The 26,873-nt window shown below is 42.6% G+C and overlaps 3 protein-coding genes across 5 annotated transcripts in view; 1 reads left to right on the plus strand and 2 right to left on the minus strand.

Annotated features, from left to right (window-relative positions):
- LOC125285713 (trafficking kinesin-binding protein 1-like) overlaps positions 1–3,252 on the minus strand; it is an 18,366-nt gene extending 15,114 nt beyond the window's left edge. Inside the window, 2 exon segments of the mRNA XM_048230278.1 lie at positions 2,665–2,859; positions 3,100–3,252. The gene's annotated coding sequence lies outside the window, so the exon portion shown is untranslated.
- Positions 3,253–5,785: 2,533 nt separating this feature from the next.
- On the minus strand, positions 5,786–20,135 carry LOC125285714 (catenin beta-1-like). Of its 2 annotated transcripts, none has more exons than XM_048230280.1 (17): positions 19,977–20,135; positions 16,715–16,767; positions 15,128–15,346; positions 14,659–14,912; positions 14,103–14,341; positions 13,566–13,767; positions 13,155–13,299; positions 12,410–12,513; positions 11,674–11,808; positions 11,109–11,312; positions 9,813–9,971; positions 9,390–9,509; positions 8,864–9,014; positions 8,278–8,399; positions 7,406–7,466; positions 6,902–7,131; positions 5,786–6,635 (listed from the first exon to the last, which is right to left on the minus strand). In XM_048230280.1, exons 2-16 carry the CDS (start codon positions 16,725–16,727, stop codon positions 6,932–6,934), a joined length of 2,328 nt encoding a protein of 775 aa, XP_048086237.1. In that variant the 5' UTR covers positions 16,728–16,767; positions 19,977–20,135; the 3' UTR covers positions 5,786–6,635; positions 6,902–6,931. The 2 variants fall into 2 exon arrangements, with proteins under 2 accessions (XP_048086237.1, XP_048086236.1); XM_048230279.1 differs by having other exon boundaries at positions 6,906–7,131; positions 19,977–20,134.
- A 3,302-nt stretch (positions 20,136–23,437) lies between these two features.
- mllt11 (MLLT11 transcription factor 7 cofactor) lies at positions 23,438–26,150 on the plus strand. Of its 2 annotated transcripts, none has more exons than XM_048230299.1 (2): positions 23,438–23,644; positions 24,748–26,150. In XM_048230299.1, the coding sequence occupies exon 2, from the start codon at positions 24,748–24,750 to the stop codon at positions 25,003–25,005; it is 258 nt and encodes an 85-aa protein (XP_048086256.1). In that variant the 5' UTR covers positions 23,438–23,644; the 3' UTR covers positions 25,006–26,150. The 2 variants fall into 2 exon arrangements, with proteins under 2 accessions (XP_048086256.1, XP_048086255.1); XM_048230298.1 differs by having other exon boundaries at positions 23,443–23,636.
- Positions 26,151–26,873: the final 723 nt, after the last annotated feature.

Consider the following 26,873-nt stretch of genomic DNA (forward strand, 5'->3'; position numbering starts at 1 on the left):
TTGAAAAATGCCTTGGCATACACTAAATAAGAGCACAAAAATACGATCGATACTAAACAGGCATGTATATGAATGGAGAAGCAATTAGATAAATCAACAAGCATTCACTGTCCTTTGCCTAAATACAACAGGCTTGAGAGAAAATAGAGAAAACTCTAGTCCTACACACACACACACACACACACACACACACACACAACCTGACATGATGGAGACTACTGAGTGCACAACATGTCAGATCGCATCCAGCATGAAAGGACACAGGGCCGATTGAAAGAGCATTTTGTGTAAAAAGAAAAAAAAAAAAAAAAAACAACTCCAGACCAGCAAACAAGCAAAAGAGTGATAGACTTTACCGGAGAGTTCACTGCCATCAGCGCACCAGTCCAACTCGAAGTAATCCACCCTAAACAGTCTGTGCATCCTCAGCCTCACTACCACATAAACACATCCACAATCTCTCAAGAGACAGAGAGCGGGAAAAGGAGAGGGAGAGAGGAGGATGAGGTTGCAATAACAAGGAAGGATCTGTGCCAGTGGCAGAGAGAGTGAGAGAGAGAGAGAGAAAGAGAGAGAGAGAGAGAGAGAGAGAGAGAGTACATGAGAGAGCCAATCAGGAGAGTTGTGGTCCTCATGAAGGACAGTGGGACAGTGCATCCAAAACCTCATATGTGCTTCAAACAGAGGCTAACTTAAAAACCCATACATATGCTTCCTACAGGAGCTCCCATAAAAACATACCCACCCAAACATACTTTGTACAGAGGCTAGCTCAAAAGCCCATACGTGTGGTTGCAACAGAGGCTAGCTCCAAAACCCACACACACGCTTCTTATGAGCTGCTTTCAGACATGTCCTCTGCACTATATGCGGTTCTTTGTCAAATGGATGTCTGACCCTTCGGGTGATTGCTGATGCTGACCCCTGATGCTTACATGCGGACATTATGTGTGAACGACACCAACGCACATGAACAGAATCTTCGCGTGGTTGAACTGGTTGAACAGGTTGAACGTGATTGAACACGCACATGAACAGAATCTCTGCATGTTCTTCGCTTCATTCAGACATGAGCTCATTCACATAATGTCCGTCCGGAACACTAGGAAGGGAGTAGTGTAAGATCCGGCTAAGTTCGGAGTTCCAAATGTCCAGTTATGTTGTTCAGATATACAACCCAACCGCTTGATATCCGCAGAACATGCGGACTTACACCTGGGTCTGCAAGCAGCTAAGGAGGCTATTTCCAGTGCACTTGTCATGTTGCTTCCAGGGATGTAGTGGAGGCTAAACACAAGTAAACGCAGTTTATCCACCTCTTATTAGAGTTTATCCATCTCTCAAAAGAGTTTAGTCACCAATTGCAACTTTTAACATTCACAAATCACACTCTATTATCCACATTCACAATATGTGCACTCATCAACACTCTAGGAACCATTTAATACCACTGGTATTGTTATAAACATTGGACAATAACCTCCACCATCATCAAACATGTTCTGAATGCCTTTTTTTTAAAAAATCCGATGCTGCATGGCGCAGTCCACCTCACCGAGATCACAAAATCCATAGTTTACCCACCTTTTATTTTACCACTACATCCCTGGTTGCTTCCCAAAGTATTTGACTTCCTAAAATAAGATTGTTCACTCTAATGGTGGTTGTTACATGGTGACATGGTGACACACCATGCTGTATGTCATGACATAGGCTAGTAGAACTTTTCACACACATAGTGCTTCATTCAATCATAGTGCTATTGACATGACTTGAGGCAAGCATGACACATCCATCCATCCATCCATCCATCCATCCATCTATCCATCCATTCATCCATCCATCCATCCATTCATCCATCCATCCATCCATTCATCCATCCATGCCGGATGGAATTCATCAATCCATCTCTTCCATTCCCATTCGTCAGAACCGAGTCAGCTTTAGTCTGGCACTTTTAACAAAACATGAGCGTGACAGGGTCGATTATTCACACATTCAGGCGGTAGCACACACATCACGTGGTCAATCGATCAAGCATCAATGAGGTCTGCACATTTTTGATACAGCTTACAATTTGGCCTTGGTCTGCAAGCCTACATATATATTTATTGTAGGCCTATACTACATGAAATATCACTACCTAACCTTATTTTTATCTTACATTAAATGTTATATTGTATTGTATCACATTACAGTGTTATTTATAAAATACATTATTATTATAAACATAGTACATCTTGTGACAGAAACTCAAGTCACACTGACATTTTTTAAAGCCCTCTAACAAAATCAAAATGAACTTAATTAAACCAGAAAACCAGATTTAAAGATTAAACAGATTAAATCGGTTTTAAATGGGCTCAGTAAATGTCACTGTGTGTCAATGGAGCAGACAGCATCATTCCACAAGGCAGTTGACAAATTCAAAATGATTCAGATGGCACATGAGAGTAGGCAGTATTCTCAAACCGATTCTTATAACACTTGCGACTAAAACACTACTGAAGTCAAACAGAACCGAATTAAAACGATTCTAAACCTGTTTTTGGTCAAGTACATATTTAACGTGTGTCCATGAAGCAGAGAGCACAATTCCATAGAACAGCAGACAAACGACTGGCTCAATGAACCTCATGAAGTAGGAGGTTTCCTGGTACTCACAGAAGTAGCTGAGGGTCTCCTCAATCTGCTCGACGGTCAGTTCGATGTGTGCCTGTGGTGAGATGATGGGAGTGTGGATCCAGTCGTCGTGGTCATAGCCGTAGACCGTGTCAGCGCGCAGGCGGTACACGGGCAGCTGCTCCTCAAGAAGACTGATGATCTCGACCTCGTCAAGCTCTGTGCTGTTACACACATCTGAGAGAGAGAGAGAGAGAGAGAGAGATAGCCGCAAACAGAAGCAGGAATGAGTGTGTATTTGTGGGTGTGTGAGTCAGAGACAGGAAGAGAGAGGTGAGAGTGTGTGTGTGTGTGTGTGTCATAAACAGAAGTGGAGAGCAGAGTGTGTGTGTGTGTGTGTGTGTTAGTACACCTACCTCCAATATCTGTACACACACACACACACACACACACACACACACACACACAGAAACCCACCTGTGATGGTCCCAGCGTCCCGGTAGCCCTGTTCCGGCGTGGGCTGGGGTTCCGTTGCCTCGCTCACATACTGTTCCTCGGGGATGGCGCCTAGCTGCAGGGGTTCTACAGAAGATGTGCTGCGCTCAGAGCCAAGCGTATCCAGCTTGGCCACTTCTCACACCATACCCTAGAAGTGTGTGTGTGTGTGTGTGTGTATGAGAGAGAGAGTGAACGATAGAGTGAGAGACACAGAGATGTACATCTGTGTGTCTGAGAGGAGGGGGGGGGGGGGGTATACAGACAGATATGTGTTTGTGTGTGTGAGTGTGTCAGAGAGAGAGAGAGAGAGAGAGAGAGAGAGAGAGAGAGAGATCACTGACTGCCACAGCTTGACCAGTGACAACCTCCAAGGTGCACCTGATGGTCTCATACCTGTTACTTGTGGACAGTGCTACTGTAATCAGTCTAGTGATATACTGAAATACATTTCTGCATCATCATATATACATCTGTTTTGACAATTGAATATCCAGTACTTCAGTCATAGCAAAAGTGTAGAGATTAATGGAAGCAAAAACTACACCAATCCGTGCCTGTCAGACAGATGGAGAGCAAAGCTCCAGGGTTATGCTGTGTTATGTCATGAGATTTCTGAATTCTGAGGTATGAGGTATGATGCTTCCAGATGAAACCAGCCAAATTATTACAACACACACCATCTGTTTGTTTGCACACACAGCAATTAACAACGTAGGCTAATAAAACAACCACAAACCAAAATAAATAAACTGAATGATCAATAAGGTCAGTGTGGGTCAGATTTTGTACAGACACTGATTCAAGCATCCACACGCGCACATGAACAAACGACATCTCCACATCCACAGTGCTTGATCTAAAAAAAATACAGAGGAAGGTTTAATAGGCCTACACATTTGCCATTTATCTCCTTGAAATAACATTAAAAATACGATCATATGTGTCGCTTCGATCAGCATGGGTGTGACTATAGGGATGCGTGTTGATGACGTTTCACGAACAGGATGAAGGCTAGCCATCCTCAATGAACAAAATGTCTGTAAAAGGAATCAATAACAGTCCACATAATCCAAAAGCAGAATACATGTGTGTTATACACTAGCATAGACTACTATTATGCATACTAAGCATACTAAATTAGTCACTGTGTATCATCACACTGCCATTAACACTCAGACATGGTGCTGATGAGAGGCAACTTGGCAACCTCGCACTGAATGCTTGCTTACTCAGAATAAGGGCAGCAGGCTGCTGTTTTTCACGGGAGCCGTGGGATTCTGCGGTGATCCTCTTGTCTGATGTTAAAAGAGAAAGGACGTGTAGGTGATGTGCCGAGACCAGACGTCCGCTGCGCGGATGTCCTTTCCAGAGATTCCTTGAGCGACAGGGATCTCGCACCTCCTCGCGCTTTACCTAGCCGTGACACTGCACTGCAGCGGACAATGTTACAACGTCCCAGGACCGAGACTATGTTGCCGTATTTTATCCATTGGGGTTGTGTTCTGTCTGCTTGTACCGTTATATCAGTCTATCCATCTCTCGGCGCTTTTAAGAACAAATACCGCACTGACCTGTGACGTCGCGCGAGAGCAAATCTAGCCTCCGTTGCGTAAAGCTCGTGTCTTTTTCATATTTCGTTATAGTTGTACGGAAGCCCAGAGGTTTAATGTTAAGGGCAATAGGGTATCAGTGGTACAGCAGAAATACAGTAGCCTACCTTCTCTGATATCTGAATTCAACGTTTCATCGTTTTAAGATAATGTATTAAAAGCATCCAAGATACCAATTCTCCTCTTTCTAAGGGGAGGTGACTTTTTAAAAGGACCCCTTAACAACCCACACGCTCAAATGGACCTCTGCATAAATAGGTCAGTTAGGTGGGGGTGGAGGTCAAAAAAAAAATTATGACCCACATACAACATAAATATTATAAATATTCATGTGGGAAAGATTAACAGCTCAATGGTGAGAGAACGTGGAATAGAACAGTTGCCCCAAGTCCCAGATACCATTTCTGGAGTGATGCCACTAGTTTCCACTTTCATTCCTTTAATAAACACTTAGCACTAACTTACAGAATGTTCACTGAGAATTGAAGCTTCACCTTGGTTCTGCTTTTAACTTCCTCTACCATTCCTATACACTAATATCATTTTCTAACATAAAGATTCAATTCACTTGGAACAATTAGTTAACAGTAGTGTTTTGTAATAGTAGTGCCCTTTATGGATTTTTCTTGTAGAGTTTATTTTAGCATTTCCTTTTTTAAAATGTACATCGCAGCAGTCAATTGCACTTACCAGTAGAAGTTCAACCTGAAATGTATCCAAAATGGTTTGGCTTCAAATTTATGAGTGGCTGGTCTCACTCATTCGCTGATTGAGTTAAGAAAACAAGCAACCAACTGAGCAAATAAATACAAGCAAGCACCATAGCAACTCAGTTTTCTTTTGATCAAGTCAATGTAATGTCTAGCTTCAGACAAGACTAATATACACAAAAGATGTTGACAATGTATTTAAAAAAAAAAAAAAAAAAAAAAAAAAAGATTTGCGAAACATTGGGGCTGTGGTCACTACAACCAAAACCAAATGAAACAGAATTCCTCACAGATTACACTTTAGTCGGCGTAAGAAAGATAAATAAATGGAGGCAGAGACAGCAATGAAATCTGGAATAAAAGTATGTTTTTATTGTTATGCCGTGTCACTGGAACCACTGTTGACACGGTAACGTTGAACAGGCTACAACAACGTTGCATCAGTAGATAGTCTACCTCATTGAATATAAAAGAATAGCTTTCCCCTTCTATACCCATACATGTACCTACCCTCCTAACCCAAAGCCCCGTAGACTTAATGGTGATGTGAGACTTGCCTGCCTCTAACTGAATCCGATAGTAATAAGCAGAATGACTTCAACATTCTCTACACTTATTGCAGGTTTATAAAAAGCTACACGTAATTACACATTTTTTAAAGTCAGCATACAGGAAACTGATGTTAGTGTTCTATACTGTTACGTGATAAGAGTAAGAAAAAGCAAGTAGTCAGATAACTTGATTGGAAGAGGAACAAGAAAAATAAAAGAAATACAAAAATTATACGTGAAATGAAAGGGTGCAGTAAAAGGGTAGACTAGGAGAGTCATCTTGGGTTTGTCATTAAAAAGGTGTTAAAAAAAGAAAGGAAAAGAAATGTAAAACATAAAAATAATAAAGATCAGGCAAGATTAAAATGTTTATAAATCCATCTTTTAAATCCATCTGTTGGCACTCATCCATTTGGTAACCGCTCCAAAAATCCCTTTTCTTCCCACTTCACTCTTTGCCAGGACAAAAGCGATAGTATTCTTCTTCTTCTGGTTTGTCCAGTAGCAACCGTCCTCTGGACGCGTCGAGTACAATATGTGTCAGGCACTTTCTGATCCACCATCCTCCCCTCATCTAACCATCATCGACTATACGGAACATCAAACTCATCAAAGCACACCGCAGACTCACTCGGATTATCCAGCTACAGAGAGACAGAGAGAGAGACAGAGACAGAGACAGAGACAGAGACCAAAGAGACAGAAACAAAAAGAGACAAGATACAAATAAGTGACATCATACACAGCAACACTGACAAAGTAACCAACTATAAAGATTTGGTTACAAATGGTAGTCCCAAATGTTACATCTACAGAAATATTACCACACCCTTTGTCCCCAGAATCCCCCTAGTGATTAAATGGTAACACCATGATCAATAGCTTCCTGTCAACGACAGCTTCCACACACCTACCTGAGTGACTCCTGCCCAGGAGGCGTCTAAAGGTCAGTGTCGAACCACGCCAGCTGGTTGGAGTCTGGGGGCGGCAGGCCGTCCATGAGCTCTGGGTTGTGGCTGAGGTCAGGCAGGCCGTCTACGGGGTAGTCGCCCGAGTGGGGGCCGCCCATCTCATGCTCCAGCATGGAGTCCATGCCCAGGCCGTCCTGGCCGTAGCCTGCGTAACCACGGAAACTGGGGTCTGAGGGGGAGAACACACACACGGTGAGCCATGTGTCCGTTTTCACTGAGCTGTTCCAAATCGGAAGTGTCGAGAATACTGTTGTAATAACTCTCAATACATATTGTATCATGGCAACACAACTGTCACGAAAAATGACAGGCACAAATATGATGGCCTATAAACATGGCAAACTGAAACGTCTAATAAATAACAAATATAACACAATGCAACACTGCCTCTTAATAAGACTGTTCCTTCATAGACCTCTGGCCTGAGCGAGCGTGCTTCTTACCATCTGGTCTGTAGGCCAGGGGATCTCCTTGAGCACCCATCTCCAGAGCCATGTCACCGGTCTGGGGGAGAGAGAGTCACAGACACACGGTCAAACACAGGCTCTCACAGCTGTACACTAAACCGAAATGGTAATAACAAACCAATGTTTGGTTCATTGTATTCTACAATTTTAAATTAATATAAACTTTAAGTGTTAAGTTAGAAAACACACATTTAAAATTTAATATACTTAAAAACAAAACAAAAATATAATACCAACAACATATTATACTAAATTATACTAGAAAAGCTGCATGCTTTTGTCCAGCTTCCGTTTTCCTAATAAGCCTCATTATGTAGTAGGCTGATGGCATTGGAGGGTCTGGAGAAGGGTGAACTGTGCTTCATGGGCACTTGAAACCAACAGAACATACAAACTAACTGCATTGATCTACATTCATCTGCACAGTAGACAGGCTTCTAGATGCATCAACTGGACCAACAAAACATTCATTCTTCATTTCTGTGAGGTTGAATCACAAAATGTGCAACTCTCAAATCACTCATCTGTTTTGACTAACAAAGCTGAACACTGGCATTATTTCTTCCCTCTCAGCGAGATCAATGACTTTAAAAAACAAACAGCAAGCTGCCCAACCTCCTTTCTCAGGTCATTAAGCAGCATCAATTTTGCCTTCACTTTCCTGCTTTGATGTTTCACATGCAATGGCAACACCTCCCTCTTCCACTAACCGGATTTGAACCATGGAGCATTCAAAAAATATTCATGATTGACTAGTAGTCCAAAGCAGCCCTCTCATGCAATAACACCCATCAAGGATAAACAAACAAACACAGCCCGTAGGCTGCATTCCACAGCTGGGACATTACCTCGTTCCAGGTCATGGGCTCCGTCCTGAAGAGGGAGCTGGTGAGCTCCACAGAGAGACGCTTCTTGTAGTCCTGGGGCTTATCCTCGGACATGCGGAACAGCACAGCAGCTGCATAGGTGGCTGCAACACACAAAAAAAAAAAAAGTTTTTTCGAGTTGGGTAGCCTGACCCTTCAAACACTGCCCCGATGTAATGCGAGATGAACCCATAACCAATCGATACAACACAAACACACAGCTGGTACATGACCCAACAAAAGGGTTGCTTTAGTCCAGAGCTTCCACTCAGTCTAATCTGACTAAATTCCAGAGCTTATCAAATGACCTCCCTGAATTACTTGCTTTGGATGTCTGATCGAGTTAGCCTTAGCACAGCACATGCAACAAACTTGTATAACATTTGGGCCAAGTGAAGTATTACATTCCAGTGTGCAACTCCAGAATGTTACATGGGTAGCATCTTCAAGGGGACAAAACGGAAGAATGCAGGGCTCTGCAATTTCCTTAACATCATGGAGACAAAAGAGGTCACAAAACCAAAACCTCTGTCGAAGTGTGTGTGTGTGTGCGCGCGCGTGTCCGTACCGACGCCCTCGTTCCTGGAGTGCAGTAGCTCTGTGAGTGGTGCGGTGGCTCCCTCAGCCTCGATGGCCTCGGCCGCCTCCTTGTCCTGGGCCAGCTCACACAGCACACCGGCCGCCACGCGCTGGATGTTCTCAATGGGGGAGTACAGCAGCTGGGGGCGAGGCAAGGCAGAACCAGCTTTAGAAACAGAACTACTGTACAAATACATACAACACACAGTGAAGGGAATGGGGGACAGGGTTCTCCTCACAGAGGGAATAAAACAATTTTAACATTGAATTGTTATGAAAATGTACGTTTACGTGTACGTATCTGTTAAATAGAGGCCATTCAATATTCTTCCACCATTTACACAGAAATAATGTTTCGAAAAAGTCAGTGCCACAAGAAACCCATCTTATGAGAGAGGAAAAACAGATTGGAGCAGCCTTTTCTGTTGGGCAACAGTCAGTTTGTATGCATGTCATGAGAAGGATTCAGTTGCAGATGAAGAGGGTGTGTGTGCAGGAGTGGGTTAGTGCATTACCTGTACGAAGAGTGGAATGGTGTTGAGTCCTCTGATGACTATTCTGTTGTGTACATCCCTGGCCAGAATGTGCAGAGCTCCAGTGCAGCCTTCAACAATCTCCTCCATACGTACACCCTCCTGTAAGGACAAGCATGCGCGCACACACACACACACATTAATTCAGGCTTCTAAACATCCTTCCTTATGGTTCCTAAAGGCTCTTCTCATGCAAGCCTGATATTTCAACCTCCATCTTAGATGTAGCAGTCACCATCAAAGCTAACCAAGAACATACAACTCTGCACATGCATGACAATTACAAAGAAAAAACACACTTTCCCCATTCCTGGTGATTTACTTTGGGGAAACAAATCCATAACTTTAGAACAGACAGGTCTCACCTCAACCTGGACAAATAATCACACACACACTCTTACGTACCACAAACTGCTGCTGGGTGCCGCCCATGGAGGTGCGCCTCTGGGTGTCCTGGTGTGCCCTGACCAGCAGCTGCACCAGGCGCGGAATGGCTCCCTGCTCACGCAGCGGGGCATGGTTGGCCGGGCACAGCGCCAGGTTACGGATCAAACCCACTGTGGCCTGCACACAGGAGGGGGAACACGAACACACACACAGGTGTCACCAGGGACAAAATGCCTACGGAGTTGCCAGTTCGCATCAGCAGCATCTGTTCCAGTTTTTCACACAGGCACTGCCAGTTCCCTTTAAATAGCAATTCTCCCATGTGTCAGGCAGGGGGAGCTCTTCTGAATACACCAACACATTTTTAACATCAATGAAGAGGGTGAAGGGAATTAAAGATTTATAGCTTTTATGTTCACAAGACCCAGTCTGCATAGTAACAGTCAAGTAACCGTGTCTTTTTCTGCACATTACACGGAGGAAAGATAAGGTGGCTAGAACTCTGAGGGCTCACCACTAGGGCTCAGGTGCAGTATGAAGGACAAAAGCATGTAGCACATTTCCTCGACCTAAAGCGCCGGCTATGGGCTGCACTCAGTGAAAACAAAACCATGTGGTTGTATTTGTCCATTGAAGAGGTCGTACAACTCTTATGATGAACTAGATAAAAACGGCAAAAGCGCTACGGTCTGAAGTTGACGTCAGCTGGATTGATAAACTATCAAACTATCAGCTGGCTTATGGAAAAAGGACCCAGCTAAATGGCTGAGTATTTGGGGCCATTGTCTAATTCACATCATAGGTGTCCAACTGTCCATGCATTTGTTTTCACAGTTTTACTAAACCAGAAATGGCCACAGTACAACCCCCCCCCCCCATGCCCAATTACTCTTATCTCCTTCCAAACTCACTCCCTTTGACATTTAGAAGACAATCCATGTTTTATGTCCTTGAGACACTGAATTGTACGGTTTTATGACTCAAGTTTCAGTGCAAAGTTAATGTTGGTAGAGTGAATCATAGCAGCACTGAATAGAAGTGTGTGAAAGCACTGTTTGGGGTCTCAGTTTAAGATTTGGCCAACACCCAGTTTGTGTTGCAAGTGGATTAAAATATCAAAGATGAATCATATATACAAGGAAGTGGCAATATGCCTCGCCTGGCTACTGGTGATCCAATCGCTGAAGAGGCATTTTTAAAACAAAACTAAGCAGCGTTAAATTTTAAACAAGTCATGTGGTTTGTAAACAATAACGTGCTGCCACTGCTGGAGAACTCTACATGTGTGTGCTACAATCTTTTATGTGCTCGTACCTTGATAAGTGGCCAGTGTGAAGGTGGGTGAAGGAGTTTGACCACCACGGGCAGGCCGTAGTGCAACCGCACAGCATTCTGGGCCATCTCAGCATCCTGGTGACGAGAGGTGAGGTGACGCAGGGCGCACACGGCGGGCTCCGTGATGTCCTCACGATCTCCAGCACGCAGGACAGTCCTCACCAGCGCCTCGATACCGCCGACCTGGCAAAACAAAAATAAGTTAGAATTGAATTATTTGAATAGAATTGTTGAAGTGTTTGTTAGCTGGTATTTACCAGTTTTTAACTACAGAATTTTTTGACTACAACTTCTTACATTTTCATCTTTTTAACTGGAAAAGAATTTTAGGTGATTTTGTTCAAGGTACTCCAATTTGCCAAGAAAAGCCGTTTTTATATAAAAACAAGACCACATATCTTCAGCCAAAGCCCTTGTAGCTATATTAAATTATGCAGTTGGATTTAAGAGGTATTCATATGAACCCAATGTTTAATGCATGTTAACCAAATGCAAAGCTATTCCAAGTGCATCCATGGCAGAAGCCAAACAGTGTGTCATCTACCTGGCAGACCATCATCTTGTTCTTGTAGTTGTTGCAGGTGAGGTTGGACAGGATGCCAGCGGCACACGTCACCACGTTGATGTCATCAGAGCCCAGCAGCTGCACGAGAGTTCCCAGAAGCCCCTCCATGCCCTCCTGCAAGCGCACACACACACACACACACACACACACTTTAGAACCCTACAACTAAACGCATACCATTCCTATCAGTATCGGTAAGTGTGTGAGATCCTTAAATAACCAAGGCTGAAACTTTCCCAAACCTACTGCCAAATCTGGAAGGGATAGAGAGTGTGTGTGTCAGAGGTTGCGTTAACCGAATATTTTCCATCATTGACGGACATTTTTAAACCATGATGGATATGTAAAGGCGGTCCGTCATTTTTAAAGATTAGAAAACTGATGGCGACGCTTAGTTCTGACCAAAGATGCAACTAGCCCGCTTGAAATCAGCAACTTGCTTCAACAGTATTCTAAAACCAGGGGATTCATCCCATCTCTACTCTGATCAAGGAGATGTCACAGTATGATGTCACGCCAAACTGACATTAAAATTAAAACGACAAGCAAAAATAGCTAGTGACGGAATTTTTACAAACCTGCGTCAAAATGACGAAGAATGAAAAAGACGAACGCAACCTCTGGTGTGTGTGCGCTTGTGCGTGTAGGTGTTAGAAGTTGCTAATTTACACAGGTCGGAGAGTGTGTGTGTGTGTGTCTTGGCGTGTGTACAAACCTGTTTGGTGGCGGCGTCAGACAGATTTCTGAGGGTCCAAAGGCAGTTCTGCACCAGGCGCTGGCTTGGGTCAGTAAGATGGAGGCCCAGGGCCTGCATACCTCCTGAAACAGTCATAAACAAACACCACACACGGTCAACAAACACCAGACTAGACTTCACTTATTTATACATTTTTAAAACAATGTTGTTCAAATTACAACAAATGTGCACGCCCACACACACACACACACAAAGAAATAAACAAACCCTTTACCCTCCCCCATCCATGTCCAAACAAAACAGCAAACTAATTTGGTTACTTTTTAGCACCTACAAATAACAAACAGTAACTGTAATGTGAGACACTTTCTAGCTTGTGCAACCAGAGTGGAAAGTAAATCAACCAAACTTTATAGCTTACAAGTAGGGTTAGTTGTGTCATTCTTGCTTAAGGCATGACGCTTTTCTGGCCTTCTCACTAAACTTTGAAATGAACCCTGCTGAATTGGTTTTTTTTTTCTTTCTTTATTCTGATTACTCTAGCACATTCATGCCTTGGCCAAACTGAAGTCAACTCTGACAACAGAGGAGGAAAAAAAAGGAAAAAAGGCTTCCTTGTTCTCCCCGTTCTCACGCAAAGACACAAATGCCAGTTTCACATGAGGCCTCAGCCAGTTGAGTCATTGAGTGAGTCAGTGTGTACACAAACACACGCGGGCACGCAAGTACACACACACACACACACAGGCGTGTGAGGACTTGCCTGCCTCCACGATGGCAGGTTTGTTGCTGGAGCAGACGGAGAGCACTTTGAGCACACGACTGGTGGTCCAAAGGAGCTTCTCGTAGGTGTAGGTCCGCATGATGTTAACCAGGGCCTGGGGGCCGCCACTGGCCAGGATGATCAGCTGAAGAACAATTTATAACCATTTATACCTCACCCAGTAAAACATGACTACCTACATATTTAACATGAAGTGTATGTGTGTGTGTGTGTGTGTTGAGTCTATGCGATTTCATTTATCAACTTCTTTAAGCTTGCAAAATAGGGCACTTGGCCGTGGGCACCTTTTCCAGTTTACTTGCAAGTATTAATGCAATGTCTGAGCAATTTCAACAAGGCCACTGCTTTGACAAGACTGGTAGACAAGCAGAAGAGTTCTATGAGCATTACCTTGCTCTCCTGGTTGCCGTATGCTAGAATCTGCAGGCAGTCGGTGGTGATGGCGAGGAACTTGACGTTGGTCTTGCTGAGCAGGGCCACCATCTTCTGCAGGCCCCCGGCCAGACGCACGGCCATCTTGGCCCCCTCCTGGTGCAGCAGCAGGTTGTGCAGCGTGGTGATGGCGTAGAAGAGCACAGAGTCCACGGGAGACCTACACACACACGGTTTATAAACTCTGAAGCCATCTGAACCTTCTATAAGGAGGTTTAACTAAGGCTGCTCCATTATTGAGATACTTTATACATAAATCAAAATTCCAATAATTGCACAGCCTTAGGTTTATCTCTCTCTACCGAATTAACTAAGCCAGGTGTCAATAACACATATTTGGAATAACCAACCCCGCCCTTCCAGATGCAACACACGAAACCAATAGGTTTCATTGACTGGTTGTGATTGGATTTGACTCCATGTGCACACAGGGCTTAAGTAATACCCAAGCAGTGGTTCGTCTTCCTGGGTGGGTGTGTGTGTGTGCTTTCTTACCCCAGCATCTTGACGAGAGCGGGGATGCCTCCGGACTTGAAGATGGCGAGCAGGCCCTCGCGGTGGTGCGAGAGGTTGTGCAGTGTGCCGGCCGTGCAGCGGGCCGTCTCCACGTCGCTCGTGTTCTGCATGGTGCGTACCACCGCCGACACCATCTGCGGCGAGCGCATGATGGCGTGCCGCGACGCCTCCTTCTTAGAAAGCTGATGCACCATCACCGCCGCTTTGTTCACCACCACCTGCAGAGGCGCCCAGGTCAAGAGAGGAAGTTACCAGGATTAGTAAAGCGTAATCCCACAACTAGACATAACAATGGCGAGCAAAGGAGGGAGCATAAATGTATTAAATCAACCATTTTTGCCATCTGATACAAACGGATTTGATTTGTTAGGTCTGAATTTGTTCAGTCTGATTTGAATTGTTAGTCTGTACCTGGGAGACCTTATGATGTTCTTAAGACACAAGTTTTATATAGTAAGTTCCCTTTAGTGACTTATTTAACTGCATATTAAATACATATAGTATTTAACTAAATATGTACGTGCACGCATCTGACCTGGTCCTCATCGTTGAGTAGTTTGGTGAGCTCGGGGATGGCTCTGGTGGCCAGTTCCGCATCATCCTGGTAGTTGATGAGGTTGACCACAGCGTGCTTGAGCATCTGGGATGGCTCGGCCAGCTGCTGCACGTTGGTGGGGTGGGCAGAGTCGAACTGGGCCGATGGGATCTGCAGGCCCTCCTCCAGAGTCTCGGGGAACATGGCCGCACGCACGCGCTGGGCACGCGTCATGGCATACTGCCCATCCATATCTATGGGCACATTCAAAGGGAAATCAGTTTACACACACAGCTTCTTTTACAGTACATAGTGATGTGGATTAAATGTGTGAATTCTACTTAACTTGAATAACACATTTAAATGGACTTTGCAAAAATGCACATAATTTCCAACCTACATGATTAAACAAGTCTTGCCTTCTCCCCCAATTCCTGTGTGTGTGTGTGTGTGTGTGTGTGTGTCTTACCTGAGACCTGCTCAGGAGTGTAGGGCTGGTTGAAGCCCATGTCCCACTCGTAGAGCTGTGGGTCCAGGTCGTCCTCAGGGTTGGGCTTGCCGCTGAGGGAGGGCGCGGTGGTGGTGGCCCCGGAGTGGATGCCTGAGTCCAGGTAGGACTGCTGCTGCCACTGGCTCACAGCAGCCTTAGCGTCAGGCTCCATCGCCATGTCCAGCTCCATCAGATCAGCTGGCGAGACAGAGGGACACACACGTGATTAACACAGATAGATATGCATGCAGACACACATGTGCAGAGACAGATACAGTGGGAGACAGACAAAAGTCAAGAGGTGGGGGCCAGAAGAGCCAGAAGCAGACATGCATACCCAACACGTATTTAATAGAATAAAGAGGTTCTGAGCTCCTACTTTTAGTTGAAAAGTCAAAAGTGAACTGATCTAGTTTTCTGGTCTACAAAGGCAACACCTGTATATTTGTTTCTGGCGTCGAGGGACAACACCTGGGCTTTTATTTTTACTTAGACTCATGTGAGGTCTTTCAGCAGGAGGCAAATGTGCCATTTTGACTCCAAAATTCCATCACCTTCCAGTCAATTCTGTCAGAGATAAGAGGCTTGGCCTAGGATTACCCACTCAAATTAATTTCATTTCGGCTGTGCTGTGCTGCTGTTGACCCAAATAACTGACTTGTTCCAAAAAGAATTAAAACGGAAACACATGTCCAAGTCATGTGGAAGAAACATGAATCAGTCTGAAGATTACACAGCACCACAGTATTGCTTTGGTCTTCAGCATTCATCTCCAGTTAGGTCAAATTGGAGATCTGAAATGTATTTATTTAAAACAGGGACGATGTACAAATAAACATTAATCTTGTGATACAAGAGAATACGTGTTTGGCCAGGTTATAGCAACAATTGCTAATTTTCACCTGTAGTCCCATGATACCGTTTCTCTCTGGACTGTACCATCCTCAAACCCTGTGACATCTTGCATATTCTGTGTGCATACAATCACTGTATATGTAAGGTATGCATCACTACCCACACCAATCACTACCGACAGAAGAAAAAAAAAAATGCATGCACAAAAACTCTTTGTGCACGCATCTTCTATCCGTTTGTAAATGTTGTCGACATGTCTCAGTAGACAAGCTCAATCACTCAACGTTTGGAATCTACAGAAAAAGACTTCCTAATCGATCTATAACTGTGTCTCATTCACAACTGTTTATGCTTCTACCTAATCGGTGATGACTGTATAAAACACTGTTGATAATAGCAATCTAATCAGTTATGATTCACTCAAGCCTGATGTAAATGAAACCGGGGGAGCAAAACACACTAATGAAAAGGTGCACCTGTACAGTCAGATGCTTTGTATAAAAGCATCTGCTAAATACAAAGTAGCATAAATGGATGAGCCAGTACTTTTAAACTTCCATGCACACACAGTTAACACGCATACAGGTCTGTGCGAGCATGAAAGGTTGTCCTTGAGGACATGCACACTGTGCACACACCCCTTAACGTCGCCTTGTCCATGCAAGTGGGTTTTTAAAACATTTAAAGACCCAGGAAGTTGCCGACACTCACCTTGGGTGGCCATCTTCCCCTTGCGAGTCACTCAGTTGGCTGAGTGTTCACACCTGCATAACAGAAAAGAGAGGGTTTGCTTTTCACACTCCAGTCAGCCATATTAGCCAGTTTAACACCACTTCCTGCCTGCCAAGTGACTCTGTTGGTGTTGAATTGCTGGGATACTGCACACTGCTGTTAACAAGTTTTTTCCCCCCTGCCAACAGGTACGTACAATTATACTAGTTCACAAACCAAGAGCCAGTCACATTTGTGGAAAAACCCAAAGACAATGTGCACATTTTGCAATCACTTCTGTAGACAGGAGCCATATGCACATTGGCACTGCTGAGCAATTCACATTTGACCGTTTGATTATTAGGAAAAGGGACATGACACTGCTACATCTAGTCTACCACAGATACAGTAGAAGGTTGTTTGTACCTTGTAGGGTTGTAAAGGCACACATTCATACCAAATCGTATAGGCACAGGACATTAGGCTCAATACAGATGTGTACTGAAAGTATGTAGTCTTAAACTTTAATCTACAGTAGGCTTTTTTTTTGTGTGAACCATGTTTCAAATTTAACTTCCCACAAACAAATTAAGCAGCGGACCAAATGTCAGTTTAGTTAATTAACGGCCAAAAACACATTTGACACCTTTTCAAATTACTTTCCTGCTTATAGGTGTTGAGCATCAGCTATATCAGTCAGTGAATGTTAGGCTAGCAGTACTTAAGAGGCTTATTGTGCTGACACCAAGGTACGTACCAAATCAGGATTTTTGTGAACAGTAACAGCCCTAGTACCTTGTATCATAGGCATCTCATAAGGCCCTACCTTATTCAATCTCTCAGGTGACAGTTTCTTCCCATCTGCCTACAACAAAGCTAAACGAGAACTTTGGAAGTGATAAATGTCTCAGTTTGTAATAAACCAAGGACATGCAACAATGTGCTTGTTATTCTATGCATACCAGCAACATTAGTCAGTGAGTGAATACAACATCACCTGAACTGTGTTCAGCTTTTTTCAAAGTTCACATTTGTAAGCAACATAACAGTTGATTATGTAAAAGCTGAATTAAGTTGTGGTTGTTACTGTTTATCTTGACCTGTAACAGTCTCATATCTATTTTTTTTTTTTTTTTTTTAAAGACTGTTCCACTAAAGCTGAAGGGTGAAATGTGTATGAGCCTCACAAGGTCCGATGTTAGTGAAACAATTGAATGAGGGTTTAAATTAGTATCTCCTTCTTGACCCATTTTGATTTGATGTGAATCAAAACCCCAGAAGTTAATTTGTGCCTGTATATAGCACTGGTCAGGCACTCGCATCAACTTCTTTAACAATATCTTTGAGCATCACTCAGGCCTATCCCTCTGCCTGAATAAACACCTAGCTTAAAACTTGACTCAATGAACACTTTAAACCCCAGTTTTCATAAACATACAATCAAGGCTAAGCCTAACACGTCCTCATTTACGTGCAATTCGTGCCTGAGCAAGCCTTAACAACTGAAGGAAAACCCCTAAATCGCCCTTGAAGTGAGTTCGTATATCATTTAGCACACACACAAAACATCAAGCTCAGCCCCTAGACTTCATTTCCTTTCTCTGACTTGGAGCCACTACCGATAATTCACAACATCTGGACAGATGTGGAGCGGCGAGCTGCTAGCCTGAGCTACACCGCTGAAGATCAAAGCAATTCTCCACAAGCTAAAGTACCCCTCCCCACTCTACACTGTACCCAGCTCTAATCGCGTCCAATGTGTGCAGTCTAGCATAGCGAAGCAATGGGAGCTCCTCCTCGACTGCCTATGAGAATGCAGGCCACACAACTGAGGAATGTGGATGGTTGGGGCCCTCGGTTTAGGAACCCGGACAGGACCGTTTAAGCCAGCCAGCCTTTATGGTTTCAAAGATCTGTTGTTTAGGCTGTAGACTTAAAATTGTATCTCAAAAACATGTTTAACACTCTACATAGTCTTATAAAAAAGTACAGAACGATGGAAAAATACAGCCAAGACTTTTAAACCCACAGCCTTGCCAACTCCTATCCAACTAGTTGCTTTACAGAAATGGTAGTGTAGCCTATACTGTACACTAGATATTCGTTTTCATCTTTAGAAGATAGACATGCTGGTACGCAGCTGGCAACCCAATCTACCAAAGTTAACCAACAAAAAACGTTAATAACTTAAGTTAAGCCCAAACAGGCATGGCTGGCTGATAAACGCTGATAACGTTACCTTCAGTTTGGCCGGGAGCAGAGAGAACAAACAGTTCGACAAAGTAGCCTAATTCACAACTGTAAAAAACGGACAAAACTAAATACCACAAACGTTAAAATGTAACACTTATGCCATCGTGGTCAACACAACTAGGATTGCGAACGCTTAGGTTAAAACACGTTGTTGCAGGTATTCGAACAGCAAGTTAACCTTACCTAGTGTAGGCTACCTACCAACTGAGGTCAACTTAAACTTTTTTACGGAACACAATCAAAGCTAACGACAACAAATACTTCGGTCATTCATGTTCACGAATAGTAACAATGGCCAACTACTCAAGGTCCTTCTACTAGCTAGGTGAGTTAACGATAGAGTGGGGGAGCTAACGTTACCTGACAAACACAATGCACATCCTTATCATCCTTATCACTTTATCATTAACATTACACGCGGTAAAGAACCAATGTTTACCAATCTTGCTCCATATCCTATAACCTTTTAAATCCGCAACTGTCTAATCAGTTATCAATTTTTCTATACCAAAATGTTACCATTTCAGCGAGCCAAACGCCAACGAAGAGGAATGCGTCAATATTTGACCATCGTTTTACTGACCCACAACAGCAAGAATGGAAAAATGAAAGTCGTTTCTATGTAACATTAGCGATAGCTAACGCCAGTGTATTAACCTAGCGAAAAACAGCCAGGTAACACTACCCATCCTAGGTAGCAGTAGCTAACGTTAGCTAGTAAAGCAATACTAGATTAGCCTACCTGGCGATATTTGCAACAAGGTATTTTGTGATACTGATACTTTAAATGCAACATTCTGAATTGTATCAATTAACATTAGCGGCAAATTTTACACCGATGGCAACATTCCATTTCCTTGTAATGTTTTGTCAGGAGTTCCAGAATCCATCAAAGAGGAAGCTCTCTTTCCCCATTTCCACGGTGACTATTCCTAGGGATCTGCGAAATGCAGAAGGCATAAACGTACAATTATCCGAATCCTTACAATTCTCGAAATATCATACTTACTCTCAAATCAATGCCGTCTTTTTGTCAGCGACAGTTGATCAGTTCCGCCCGTGTTAGAACGGAACAGGTAAACCGTCTGGACCCAAACGGATTTTCCTGTTACCGCTGTACTAGGGTAGCGCTAATGTTAGCTCACCCAGTAAACTATCTTAAAATGGCGTCTTGCAGGGGAGTTCTTATACCAAGAATGCTGTTCACGTATTCCGCCGCAATCAAGAAAATAGATCAAAAATGTAATGTCAGAGTACATTAGTTCACTGTTATTTGTAACTTCTATAACATGTCATCTGTAAAATAGATCTTGCACGTTAAATGTTTAGCAAATATGTATAGCCTTTTCTTGAAGAAATATGCAAGATTTTGGCATGCGCGGAAGGATATAGAGCAGCACAGGGAGGGTGAAGTGCATTAATTACGTTGAAATTTGACTGTTCAGAAAACTTGAAAGAGACTCACCGCCTCTCTTTCTTACAAGTCAATAGTCCGACATTATATCTGTTGTGATTTCTCAGGTAGCGGAGGCCTAGTAAGAAACTAACATGTGTGTTGTGGCTATAGCTTACATAGGTAAGAAGGGGTTTTACAACCCCCTTTCATCCACATTTCCCAAGTAATTAACCTAATTAAAATCACAGATGTGTGTGTGTGAGAGAGAGAAAGAGAGAGACGGAGGGAGATACAGTACAATCAACTTGCTATACCCACTGCTCTTCTCCCTCAAGACAAATGACTGTACCTCCAGGGACCCAGCTGTCAAACTCTTAAAATTTGCATTGGGCTCATCCAGGGTGGTAACAATTCTGCATATAGGCAAGTGGTTGATAAATTGGTGCTCTGGTGCAGTCAACACAACCTAGAGCTAAACACTAATGTGGAGATGGTTGTGGACTTTAGGAAGCACCCCACAGTGCTGCCCCCCTCCCAATATCCAACAGCCCAGTGCCAAATGGATTCGCCATCCTTAAAAAGGCTCGGCAGAGAATGTACTTACTACAGCAACTGCGGAAACATGGCCTACCACAAGAGCTGTTGGTCATCTTCTACATTGCTGCCATTGAATCCATTCTCTGCACATCCATCACCGTTTGGTTTGGGGCAGCCATGCACAAAACAGGATAAACACAGATTACAACGCACAATTCGGACCGCTGAAAAAAATCACTGGTGCCCCCCTGCCCTCCCTCCAGGACTTGTACTCTGGTAGGACCAGGAAGCAGGCAGAGAACATCACCAAAGACCCCACACATCCTGCATAAAATCTCTTTAACCTCCTCCCCTCTGGCAAGACTACAGATTCCTGCGCACAAAACCAGACACAAAAACAGCTTCTTTCCTACTGCCATCACTCTCCTGAACTGCGGATAAGTGGGGTCATCCCCACTTTGGCCATTCACCCACTCCTATTATCATTCCAATATGCATCTTGCACACTACATTTGCACTATTATTTTTTGCACTTTACATCCCACTCCATGTTTACTTGTCTTGATATTATGTCTTATTTGCATATTTGTGTTTTTGTTTTTTATGTGCCTATGCTGTATATTGTTATCACTTTACGTTATGTGTCTATATTACTACTTGTCTACTGAATGTAAACGTTACCAAATTCCCCTCACGGGATCAAAAGAGTATAATTTACTGTATATACATGTCTATTTGCTGAATGTATAGTTAACACCTACCAAAGTCAAATTCCTTGTACATAAGTATACTTGGCCAATAAAACTGATTCTGATAAGATTACAACTGACAATATAGGCTGAATATTGGCCTAAATGTGAAATGTATGAAGAATTGGTCATTTAGCTTCCATTAGTTTAGACATTTCATGACTTGAACAATATAACCTACTTCAGGGGAAAAATAGCATGTCAACAATCACTGGATGTACAGTGCATAGTTCTGGTGAGAGTTGATATTTGCACTCATGCAGCAGCCAAACAGCTTCCCAGATACAAAGCCAGGCCTGTGTGAAAACTGAGCTTTTTAGTGCACTCACAGAACAGACAGCTAGAGAACTGTCAGGCGAATTTCATGTAATTCATGGTAGAATATAATTTGTTGACTTTCTTCTTGCGGACTTCCTAAGCCTCCTTTGATTTTTGGCTCTTTCCAAGAGGTGAATCTGTGGTTTATAAAAAAATGTTGGCACCAGGATAACAGACTTGGGTGGGATTAGAACACAGCGGCCCTTGTCAAAGAGGTTCAACACACTACTTTCTGTGGAGGTTCAGTTAGTTTAATGTCCACCCAAAATTTTGCCGATGTTTAATCAGTTTGGTGTAGTTATTGATTCTATCCAAGACTTAAGACTAGAGTTCTATTCAGAGTGCATGCTCGAAAAAGTCACACAGTTCTGGCACTGTAAATGATAAACAAACATTAGGCTGGATCACCACGGTCAACAGGTTGCTTCTGAAGCACAGAATGGGTGTAATTTGATTGTCTGTTGACCTCATAGCCTTATCCATTTGTCATATTCACTGACTGCACTTTTAACAAGCTGTGAGTTGATGAGCTGAACTCTCTGTAGACAGTAAATGTGGAGAGAGGAGAGAATGTTGGCAACAAAGAGGGATGTTGACCAAGTGGGAGTGCATGACCAATGTTGACCACCCCTCATAGGCACTCTGTGGGCAGCACAGATTTTTGCTGAAAAGTGCTCCATGTAGTCCAGCAGCAGGTCAACTTTACCGTTGAACTTTCAAGGTGAAATAGGTGAAAGGTGAAATCCTAAACACAAGTATTTCAAGACATGGCTTGCCATAATAATGAGAAGAAATTAGAAGATAATATTTTCCTTGTTTTTTTGTTTGTTTTCCTCCGTTTATTTCAATTTCCAGTAAGAATCATTTGATAACTCTCCCTATTAGAATGTCTCCACTTCTGTACCTTTCTGATTCTTGATTATCTGACTTCAAATGTTTCTGCGACTTTAAAGTTCAACAATGTCATAGGCTACAGAGGCCTCATTTTAGTATAGCCCTTTAATAATTTTAACTCCCTTTGTCCAAACTCCAGGAACGAAGTAAACACTGCTCTCTCATCCGTAAGGCATCACCTTGCATGGTAGGGGATAATGAAACATAATCAGTACATCATCGCCTCCTACAGGAATTTGACTGTAACTAAGTTTGAAGAAGCATCCTATTTAAGCCTAAAAGGTCAGCAAAATGCCGTTAATTTTGTGACAACGATAACATTGTATCCTGAAGACTTTGTGGCCATTAAAATCTTTTGAAGCACTACATAATCTGCTTGACAACAACCCGACAAAAGCTGATTAATAGTTATCATCGTGCAGTTATTGGCTCAAACCGTTGTAGCCTATTTGTCCTAAATAAAATAAATTTCCCTATTTTGGGGGATCAGCATAGGCTACTCCATTATTTGTTCACCCATTGTGACTTGAAATGCTGCATGGGCTTTATTAAGACGTACCAGTGGCCTATCGTCACGGAGATGGGCAAATTGCGTCTGGGAGAGTCGTGGGTGTGGCTGATTGCTGCTTGAAAAAGCCGGCTTGTGAACCTGCTTTTATAAGAAACAGACGGACTGACAGCAGTGCAAGCACCGGTCAACGCGAACAAAGGAATACAGCCATAAGAAAAACCTTTTTATAAGCAACAGATTCCGAATATAGGCTACATCTAAAAGGTAACCAGGTCAGAATTGTATCGGGGTATTTATTTGCCTATCTGGTTGCGTGATTTTGGGATTTAGGCTGGTTGAGCACTGTTTGGCGTATTAAACCTGTCTCTTTCGGAAATTACCTCTTTTCTTGGTGTATAGAAAGCTGTAGCCTACGATTTGTCAATATCAGGTCAGAATCAATTCAGTATTTGTTCCGGTCTTAGATTCAAGACCTCACAGTCCGTTGCTTTTTCTACATATGAACCACGACGCATTGCTACATTAATTACATGTGAGGTAATTTGGTCGAGGTGAACTGAGAATGCTATAGATGGCCTATCTTCAAAACGCTTTGTCACGGTGGAGCTTGTCATTTCCTAGCCCACTGTATAGGCGAGATTGCATGACCCAGTTCCACTGTTTCAAGAAATTAAATGAGGTTGCCAAATTGACAACGGCATATTAGGCTATTTGTTTGGATGTTCAGTTGCTAGTGTGGAGTCGATCAGTGCATGCCCCTCGACAATTGCGTATACTAGACGAAGATTTACAATGATCAGATAGGCCTATTTAAAATCGTTGGTTCAGGACTGGCGAGGTGAATTTGCTTTGCACACAGTAGGCTAGTGAAAATTACATGCGCATCAGAGGATTCCGCACCGTTTTCATGATGAGCTTAGGCCTACTTGCTCGTCTGGGGAGGTTGTTTATCCTCGACCTTGTTACTTGTCTTTTTAATAGGTTCAAAGTGAATAGTCACGAGGGGTTTCTAATAATGATGGCATGTAAGAATGATTGGTGTGGGAAATATCTTCTCCCTATCTGGACATGTAAGCCGAATTAGTAGCCTATGTCCCCGGAAAGCGAACTGTCTTCTGGGAATAACCTTTTGAGAAGGATGCAATAGCCACCTAAAAATAAAGTGTAAACAAGTCAGAAATAGGCAGTCCCACTTCTACTACATGCTTGCTGAGACAAACATAGTAAACATAGCACTGACTACATAACATGTGCTATTTACATCATCCACTTCTAAGGATATACACTCATGATCATCAGTTAAGTTCCTTAGGAAGTTGAGTTATTTTAATGTTGCTGCATCTGCCTTAATCACCTGTCTGTGTCCATAATTCAGATGAAAATGCTGGAGACTTCCAACAGCCAATATGACTCCTTCCTCTTCTGGAGGCAGCCAATCCCTGAGCTGGATTTGACTGAGTTGGAGGACCTGGCTAAGGTGGTGCCCATCCAGAAGAACCAGACCAAGAAGCAGAAGTTGTCCCAGAAGCGTGAGGAACAAGTGGATCACGAGTTATCCGAGTACACCAGCTTCAACTACTGGAGAGAGCCTATTGCCAGTATTGACACACTCGATTTCAATTTGTTCTTGTGAGGTTATATACTGCCAGTACCTGTGTTTCACCATGGTCAGGATAAGTTTTGTTCTGAATAAACCAGTTCAGAACATTTGGAAATTATGTTAAAAATCTTTCAAGTAACCCTTATGTTTTAAAGAAGGCTTTAAAAAAAAACAAAAAAAACAAGATTATCTGAGGTTGAATTGACTACTGTGATGACCCTAATATTTCACACTGCTAATGTTCAAAATGAACTTGTGGTTGATCACCCTCCTAACACACACACACACACACACACACACACACACAAATCCTTCTACCAATTCCCTGCCCTAAGAGTGAGTCTAGCAATGCATGGGAATGTACAATGGGAAGTAACACTAGATGTATTCAACGTTAATTTATAATGGTTCTCTATTAGTGTTCACTCTTCTTGTAACCATTACAAATATAGTTGGGGGGAGGGATGAGAGGAGGGGCCGGTATTGATGATGCAGAAGTCTGGCATCTCTTTCCCTGAGGCAGAATATATAAAACAAGAAAGGGAATTGCGACTGTAGATTGAGTGTCTTAAGTCATATCAAAACAGCCTGAAATTCGCACACATTAAAAGATTATGATGGATGGTGCTTGCCTTCAACCAGATACAAATATTGTTGGATGTTTTGATGTTTTATAGCGTGCAATGGAGAAACGGTTTATATCAGTTGCCTTCTGTTCATTTGAGATTTCTTTTTCCTGAGTATTTTATGCTGCTTTCAGTCTGTTTTGAGCAGGCCTCAGAAAAGTAAGACTATAAAAGCCTACCATGATTGTATTTTTCTTTATGTATTTTTCATTTTTCTGGTTATTTCTTTGAAATGAAGGCTGAGTAAATTAAGACAATTTCGCTGTTGGATTCCATCCATATTTGACTGCAAATTGTATTGTTGGTGAATGTCCGTGGTGAGACGATGTAAAGGGGTGTGGTAATGTGGGTCTATATTGTTAGGATGCCTAATGAAATGTGACTGCAAAGTTAGCCAATGTATCACTACACATTTAGTTGTGCATTTTGTCCAAGATACTCCTCTGACCTTTTTTTGGTTTAACTATGAAAACAAAACTGAAGGATCAAGGTAATATCGGTCATAAAAATGCATTTTAAAAACATTCTCCATGAATAAACATCTTAATTGCATACTTGGCAATTGGTGTGGTATGTTTACTGGTTCCATTTTTACTGGATTTACTGGTCTCTTTTGGTCTTAGTTGACATTATACTGTTTGATAGATAACACCAATTGTGTAACTTCTAAAATGCTACAACTGGCTGGCTGGTAACGTAAAAAGAAAACGGTATTGCAGAATGACTTAATATAAAATTGTGCAAACCATGGTTTTCTCTTCTAGGTCTTTGTATTTAGGCTAGACCACATTTATCTGACCACCAGATTAATGCTGGCAAAAAAGCCCAGTAACATAGAATATAGAGGAAAATTGCAGACAAGTTTTGATTAGAATGTTAGATTCACAATTTTCAAGAAGTGGACAGTTAGCAACATGGTTATAGAGTGTGGGTTGATTATGCACAAAGACCCAGTTTAGTCCTACATTGCCAATCAATAATAATGCCTTATCCTTCTTGTAATCTTGGAAACATTTGTCAGATGACACTAAGGTGTTGATGAAATTGGGAAAATTATCTAATGGCCTCCTTACACACCAAACAACTTTGATAAGACTTGGTAAAGATTCTTTAAGATTGTAGACTTTTTAGTAAAGCTTGAATGGGTGACATTCGTTAAAAGACTCCAATCTTTCAAGAATCTTTCCCAAATCTTGTCAAAGTTGTTTGACGTAAGGAGGCCATAAGAAACATTTTACTGATTATATTTTTGAACAAGGAGGTATCTGCAATGAA

The sequence above is a fragment of the Alosa alosa genome, chromosome 20, assembly GCF_017589495.1.
Source record: "Alosa alosa isolate M-15738 ecotype Scorff River chromosome 20, AALO_Geno_1.1, whole genome shotgun sequence".
In the NCBI taxonomy this organism is placed as follows: domain Eukaryota; kingdom Metazoa; phylum Chordata; class Actinopteri; order Clupeiformes; family Clupeidae; genus Alosa; species Alosa alosa.